We start from the raw sequence: 8,227 nt of genomic DNA, 5'->3' as shown, positions 1-8,227 counted from the left end.
CTTGAGATCTTTGACAGACCAGTTCGAAAACGTGGTTTGTGCGATAGAGGAGTCCAAGGATCTGTCTACACTCACCATTGACGAGTTGGCGGGTTCCCTTGAAGCGCATGAACAAAGAAAGAAAAAGAAGGAGGAAACTCTTGAGCAGGTACTTCAGACCAAAGCAACAATTAAAGATGAGAAGATGCTCTATTCTCAAAGTTTCTGAGGTAGAGGACGTGGCCGCAGTGGACGAGGTACTAGCCGTGGTGGTAGAGGTCGAGGCCGAAGTCAAGAAGTGTATGGTGATGAGGTAGGACAGTCAAATCAACAAAACTGGAGAGGACGAGGACGAGGTCGACGAGGAGGTCGGTCACATTATTCAAACATCGAGTGTCACAAATGTGGAAAGTTTGGTCACTATGCGAAAGATTGTAACTCGGACAAGTGTTACAACTGTGGCAAAGTCGGACATTTCGCAAGAGAATGCAGAGAGGAGAAAAAGGTGGAGGAGACGTCCAACCTAGCCACAGAAGGTGAGATGAAGGATGGTGTCTTGTTAATGACACACAGTGAAGGAAGTCCTGACGATGACATGGAGTGGTATCTTGACACGGGTGCGAGCAACCACATGTGCGGACATAAACACTTCTTCAAGAAGATGATAAAAGTGGAAACCGGACATGTTTCGTTCGGGGATGCCTCAAAGGTTGAGGTAAAAGGCCGAGGTACGATCTGTTTCCTACAAAAGGACGGGTTAATTGGCTCAATTCGAGATGTGTACTATGTACCCGACCTAAAAAGCAATATTTTAAGCATGGGTCAACTGATGGAGAAAGGTTACTCGGTTATTATGAAAGACCGGGTATTGTATTTGAAAGATGAGCAAGGTCGGATGATAGTCCGAGTTCAAATGGATAAGAATCGTATGTATAAACTGAATTTGAAATGTGTACAGGTTGAATGTTTACAAGCCGAGGTAGAAGATAAGGCGTCACTTTGGCATCTCCGGTTTGGTCACCTACATTATAGTGGTCTAACCAAGTTGGCAGAGAAAAAGATGGTGGACGGGTTACCTGACATAAACTTTGAAGGAAAGTTTTGTGAGAGTTGTGTACTTGGCAAGCATGCCAGGACCACGTTTTAGAAGATGGCAAGATTCCGGGCTAAGCAACCTCTGGAACTAATACATACCGACTTGTGTGGACCCATCAATCCGGGTTCCTTCAGCGGTAAGAAGTATTTTATTTCCTTTATTGATGATTTCTCACGGAAAACTTGGGTTTACTTTCTGAAGGAGAAGTCTGAGGTGTTTGATGTGTTCAAAAAGTTCAAGGTGATGATTGAGAAAGCAACAGGAAGATATATCAAATCGGTGCGGTCTGACAGAGGTGGGGAATATACCTCAACAACGTTTATGTCGTTCTGTGAGGAACAGGGGATAAGGAGGTTTCTAACAGCACCATACTCACCACAACAGAATGGCGTGGCTGAAAGGAAGAACCGGACTATTCTTGACATGGTTCGGTCAATGCTGAAGAACAAAAGGATGCCGAAGGAGTTTTGGGCGGAAGCTGTGCAGTGTGCTGTGTATGTGCAGAATCGATGTCCACATTCAAGCTTGGATGACAAAACACCACAGGAAGCATGGAGCGGTCAAAAGCCTTCAGTGGCTCATCTCAGAGTTTTTGGTAGTGTGGCCTATGCACACATACCGGACCAGCTTAGAACCAAGCTCGAGGATAAAAGCAAGAAATATGTTTTTATTGGATATGATGAAAAAACAAAGGGGTATAAGCTGTTTGACCCCATCAACAAGAAAGTCATAGTGAGCAGAGATGTAAAGCTCAATGAAGCAAATGAGTGGGATTGGAGCAATTCATCTGAGATAAACTTTGAAGACGGAATCACAACACAAATTATCAACCCGGCAAGTCCTGAAGCTTCTGATGATGAAGACGAGGTACGACAACCCAGGATGCGAAGCATACAAGACATATATGAGTCAACAAGTGAGGTACATTTTGTTTGTCTTCTTGCAGATTCTGAAAATATAAGCTTTGAAGAAGCCATCCGAGATAAGAAATGGCAAGACGCCATGGATGAGGAGATAGAAGCCATTGACCGAAATAACACATGGGAGTTAGCCGAGCTACCAAAAGGAAGTCGGCCCATTGGAGTGAAGTGGGTGTTCAAGAAGAAGATGAATGCTCAAGGGGAGATAAAACGATATAAAGCTCGACTAGTTGCAAAAGGTTATAAGCAGAAGGCTGGAATTGACTATGACGAGGTGTTTGCCCCTGTTACAAGGATGGAGACAATTCGGCTACTCATCTCACAGGCTGCTCAATACAGATGGCCAATACATCAAATGGATGTAAAGTCGGCATTCCTGAATGGTGTTCTTGAAGAAGAAGTTTATGTGGAACAACCGCCGGGCTACATGAAGGCAGGAGAAGAGAAGAAGGTGCTGAGATTGAAGAAAGCACTTTACGGGTTGAAGCAAGCACCACGAGCATGGAATGCTCGTATTGACAAATATTTCAAGGAGAATGGACTTGAACAGTGTCCATATGAACATGCTGTTTATGTCAAGAAAAATGGAGGAGACTTGTTAATTGTGGCTCTTTATGTTGACGACCTCATTTTTATGGGAAACAATGCCAAGATGATACAAGAGTTCAAGAGCACAATGACAAGAGAGTTCGAAATGACAGATCTCGGTTTTATGAAGTTCTTTCTCAATTTGAAAGTAAAACAAAATGAGAAGGGAATCTTCGTGACACAGGAGGCTTATGCAAAAAAAGATTTTGAAAAAGTACAAGATGGAAGATTGCAACCCGGTTTCAACACCAATGGAACCCGGTTCAAAACTTTCTAAGTTTGATGGAGGAGACTGTGTTGATGCAAGCAAGTACAGAAGTTTGGTGGGAAGCCTACGCTATCTCACATGCACGAGGCCGGATATCTCGTTGAGTGTCGGCATAGTAAGTCGGTTCATGGAGGAGCCAAGATACACACATTGGAAGGCGGTAAAGAGAATTCTGAGGTATGTTCAAGGTACAGTTTCACACGGGTTACATTACTCGAGCTCGGCAAAATACAAGTTGATTGGATATTCTGACAGTGATTGGTGTGGAGACGTAGATGATCGAAAGAGCACGGCTGGTTATGTGTTTTTCATGGGCAACACGGCATTCACTTGGATTTCGAAGAAGCAACCTATTGTGACACTGTCGACATGTGAAGCTGAATATGTAGCTGCATCTTGGTGTGTTTGTCATGCAATGTGGCTCAGGAATTTGCTAAGCAAGCTGGAGGAAAAACAAGTCGGCCAAACTGTGATCCGAATTGACAATAAGTCGGCTATAGAGCTAGCCAAGAACCCGGTAAATCATGAAAGAAGCAAGCATATTGACGTCCGATTTCACTTCATCCGGGATCAAGTAAAGGAAGGAAATGTGGAGCTAACACATGTGACCAGTCAAGAGCAAGTCGCGGATATCTTCACGAAACCGCTACCGACGGTACTCCTTGACAACTACAAGAAATTGATCGGCATGAAGGATGGCAGAAGCATTTAAGTTTACGGGGGAGTTTTGTTAAATAAACGTTAAATGTGGAGTTATGTGTCAGTTTAATTTTTAATGGGTTTAATTCAGCAAACGTTAAATGTCAGTTTTATGTTTTTAAGTTTCTGAAATTATGTGAGTTTATTGTGATGTTAAGTGTCTTTATTGTAGAGTTACAAGTTTTGTAATTTAAATCTATTGTTTGAATGAAAAAGTTACGACTTCTGCCTTAGTAAAAATCCTTTGTTTTACTCTTCTCCTAACAATCCAACCCGCATTTAACCCGAAAAAAATGAGTCAGGTTAGGGTTGGCTCGAAAAATAAACGAGGCAGAAACTCAACCCAACCTGACCCGAGTCGGGTTAGAGTTGACTCGCGAGTTGGCTCGAAAAAATGAAAAATAAAATAAAATTCCAATTGATGCTGTAACTTCTAAATTTTTTTCCTAAATCATTAATTCATTCAATACGAAGACATTATACAGATAAATCATAGAAAATTCCTTTTGCATTTGGACTTAGACTTATTGGCAGTTGGCGTCACATTCACATTGTCACACATACTATAAAAAAGGTCCTTAATGCACGGTTTTGGATTTATTGGCAGCTACATGGTATTTTCGTTTGGGTCTTTGGAATTGAGATTTTAGCTTTTAGCTTTTCATTTTACCTTCATTAATTTTTATACTTTTATATTAAAAAAAATCATAACCCGCGAGCCAAACTGTTTGACCCGTGGGTTGGCTCGATTTTTTTTGAGCTGACTCGAGTTACTAACTAATTTTCTCTAACCCAACCCGGCTCATTTTAGCCGAGTTTCGAGCCAATCCGACGAGTTGGCTCATTTTTGCCAAGCCTAAATTTATGATCCTTGAATCATGAAATAAAAAGGAAGAGAGAAAGCTTCGGTGTCTCTGTGATTTGAGAAAATAGAGGGCCATGAAATAAAAATGGGGTGCTTTTGTGATTTACGTAAATAGTGAGAGATGAAATAATTTAAATATAATTTTTCACATTTTTTAGTGTGGTAAATTCCGGATTCCTTTTTATTTTTATCGTGATTTAGAGAAACGTAGTTAAAGAGATGTGGTTAAACACCGCATTTTTTTGTAGTGATTAGTGTGTCTGACTAACAAGACACGCATGTCGTTGAACCGCGTTCTTGACCAGTAGCATGTTGTCAGAGACGCGCACCTATACACACCGCGTCACTGATGTGCACCTGCACACATTGCATCTCTGACGTCTAGTCACACAAAAAATGGTACCACGTTAATTTGGCTCCTATAAATTGCAGCACTCCACCTCCTCCCCCCACCCGTCTCTCAATTTCTCAAATTTCAACTTCATCTCTTCAACAAGTAATTTTTCTCTGCTTTCTGCATTATATAGATAAATAGTTTGACCAAAAACTTAATCCGGTGGAATATTTGGAAAAACGCACTAAGATGATAAAGAAGCCTAGTCATCCACTATTTCCATTTTCCATCAACCAGTGGGAGGCAAAAGTTAAAAGTAAGGGGCGTTTGGTATAAGAAATTTTTTTTTTTTTTGCTCGTAAGCTTAATTTTCAAAAATATGATTTTTACATTCAGTTTATGATAATATCCGTAAATTTAAAATTTAGAAAAATTCAGTTTACCGAGATTCTTGAAGAATTTCGCGTACCAAACGCGGCGCCTAAGAGATTCATCCACATACGTATTTTAAAAAGTACTAGCGGAAACTACATAATGCAAAAACGATTACACTTTTTGTTCTGCATCTTATTTTACAACTTATTGATAATTTTACCTTATTAATTACATCACATGCATGCATGCATATTCAACAAGTTCAGTCTTTATTAACACAAGCAAGCACCTCCTCATCTGCTTCGAACTTTGCCATGTCCTCCACCTTCAAGCTAACATAGGCTTCTATGCCACCGCCGGTCTTGGTGTCGATGAAAACAACCAGATTTTTAAACGTTAAAGCAGGTGAACCAACCCACGTTGGTTTCCCCCAACCAAAATCAGAGTCATACAGAGGAAACCTACACAAACTAGTGATACTAAACGACACTAACTCCCCCTTCACAAGCACTCTATATGAATTATTCTTTAGGAAATCCAAATGCTCGTTTCCCTCTTGTAGTTTCCTCACATAGTCCTTATCAATCTTCTTTATTTGATCCCTTACCAGTTTCACTAGCCCGTGACACTCCTCTTCAGTGTTCAACAATGGAATTGTCATGCTAATTCTGTAGTAGTTTCCAAAGGACTCTGGAGGAAGAGGTGGTTCCATCTTTGGACGAAGGTTCACTGCGTGAACCACAGCATGTGTTCTCTGTGGACCTGATTGGTCTCTGGTCACAGCCACATATCGACTCCAAATGAAAGCAGATAATGCCTCCACTCGAGTTGGGAGCTTCTCGTTTTCGAAGCTTGTTTTATCTGCATATCTTGCCCTTAAATTTTCAACAACGGAAGCTTCAAACACAAACATCTTGCATATGATGTTGTCTTTCATGATACCACCTCGAGGATCAAACCCAGATATGTTTCTTGGGGGGAAGAGCTTAGCTGAAACAAACTGTGGATTTGGCAACGCAGCTTGGGATCCATTAGCAATGGCTGCCCAACTATTGATGAACGTGAAAAATGATAGAGCGTCTGCAATCTGGTGAGAAAGGCAAACACCGATTGCAATACCACCACATTCAAAAACATTAAGTTGAACACCAAATAGGATATCGGTGATATCATCTAGTTGAAATGGAACCAAATGGTTGAGTTCTCCTGGAACTGGCTTATGAATAACATCGACTAGTTTACACTTCACTTTTGCTTGGAAGTAAGGGATGCCCTCGTCGTTGCAATCTATGAAGTTCTTGCCATTGATTCTCCCAGCAAAAGGGTAGTAATGGGTTAAGACATCAGACAAAGATTTCTTCAAATGGTTGGATATGGTGGTTCTGTTGAATTCAGTTGTACCATCGGAAGAGTAAAAGAGAACGGTGGGGTTATACACCAAGGGAGAGATTTGATCGAGAAAAGAGAGTTGGTAATGACGAAGATGGTCAGGTGTTGGAGAAGAGGGTTTGATGATTTCTTTGGAGATTATCTCAACTTCCAACTTCATCCTTAATTATTGTGCACGTTGTGGAGTTGTCTATGTTAGTGTTTTATGTTGCTCTTTTGCATGTAATATTAATATATATAGGTACAGATTCAGAAATTGTGCTTTCATGCATACTGTCATTTTCACTCAGTTTCTTATTAAAATGATTTAAGTATTAAAAATAAAAATTATAAGAATTGTATAGATTCATATAAATCAATGCTGAATTTATCAACCCCAATGCATATAACAACATCCTTATTATCATACGTGTATCCTAGATTAATCTACAAAAAAATTAACTCATAGAAGCAGAAAGAACAAATAAATTCATTCAATATAAAACGAGAAAGATAAATTAAAGATTAATTCAGAAACATAAAAATTTAATTGAGTTTCATCTAACACTAACTATAAAAAAAATTAGGTATTCATGGCAAAAACAAGGACAAAAGAAATCATAAAAACTTTCTCAAACTCCATTGCAATGAAGGTTTGTGGTGAATCTCTACGAATCCCAACTTGATCGTGCCTTGAATATGTCTTTGACTCTCAAAAGCATGAAACCTTGGTGACTCGTGATACCGCAATGTCAAGAATCTCTAGAATAATCTAATACCTCAATACCTTAATTGGGTCCATAACTCCTTACTCCAATTCAACTCAATTTTCTGATAAAATTAACAAAGATTAATTAGATGTGTTAGAGGAACAAAGTTAATGCTTTCTAACCAAATAATTTTAATTTTTCATGCTTTAAGCTATATTTGAGAGTTTATTATTGTGATTTTTTGCCCATTTAAAACATAAAAAACTATGAGTTTATCGTGTATCTATACTTTTAATATATAAAATAAATAAACTAATCAATATGCACATAATTCCATCCAAATAAACTAACTACAATGCTAAATTAACATTAAATTATAGCACCAGGATAACCATGAGATAATATGCATGGATCCAACAAATAGTTATATGATATTCCTTGATGGATAGAGATGTGAAAAAGAACCAAAAAATTGAATTGCACTTAAAAAACAAGTGATTTTAAAAACAAGTTCTTAAACTGAACTGTTTTTTAAAAATTAGTTCTTGAACTGAACTGATTTATGAACCGAACTGGTTTAAAAAATCATGAACTGAATTACTCTTTTTTTTTCTTCTCTTATTTTTTTTTCTTCTCTTACTTTTTATATATTTTTCCTTATATTTTTCTTCCTTATTTATTTTGTTCCTTCTTTTATCTTTATTTTTATTTCTTTAGTTTTTTCTTTTCTTTTTTCTCTTATTTTTACTTTATTTTATTTTTATTTTTAATCATCTATTGATTTTTTTTCAAATTTGTTGTAATATTTATATTTATAATTTTTATTTTATTTTTTTCTCAATATTCTTCATATGGTTTCAAATACTGGTTCAAAAATTAATTTTATGTGTGTGCAAAAGAACCACAAAAAATACTACACTTAAAAAATTAATTTTTAAAAATCAGTTCTTTAATTGAATTATTTTTGGAAACTAGTTCTTGGACTTAAAACCAATTCATCAACCGAACCATTTTTTTCTCTTCTT

At 38.0% G+C, this 8,227-nt stretch overlaps 1 protein-coding gene across 1 annotated transcript; it reads right to left on the bottom strand.

Moving 5' to 3' along the window:
- Window positions 1-5,194: 5,194 nt before the first annotated feature.
- Window positions 5,195-6,706, bottom strand: LOC133311228 (stemmadenine O-acetyltransferase-like). Its single transcript, XM_061512241.1, has one exon. The coding sequence runs from the start codon at window positions 6,671-6,673 to the stop codon at window positions 5,387-5,389; it is 1,287 nt and encodes a 428-aa protein (XP_061368225.1). The 5' UTR covers window positions 6,674-6,706; the 3' UTR covers window positions 5,195-5,386.
- Window positions 6,707-8,227: the final 1,521 nt, after the last annotated feature.

The sequence above is a fragment of the Gastrolobium bilobum genome, unplaced genomic scaffold (assembly GCF_033153095.1).
Source record: "Gastrolobium bilobum isolate Gb01-03AN ecotype WA unplaced genomic scaffold, APGP_CSIRO_Gbil_v1 utg6525, whole genome shotgun sequence".
NCBI classification, from domain to species: domain Eukaryota; kingdom Viridiplantae; phylum Streptophyta; class Magnoliopsida; order Fabales; family Fabaceae; genus Gastrolobium; species Gastrolobium bilobum.
The sequence above is the reverse complement of the archived record's forward strand: the minus strand, read 5'-3'. Positions and strand labels throughout refer to the sequence as shown.

Coding starts and splice junctions, on each gene's coding strand:
- LOC133311228 (XM_061512241.1), bottom strand. CDS start 6,673: ATGAAGTTGGAAGTTGAGATAATCTCCAAAGAAATCATCAAACCCTCT.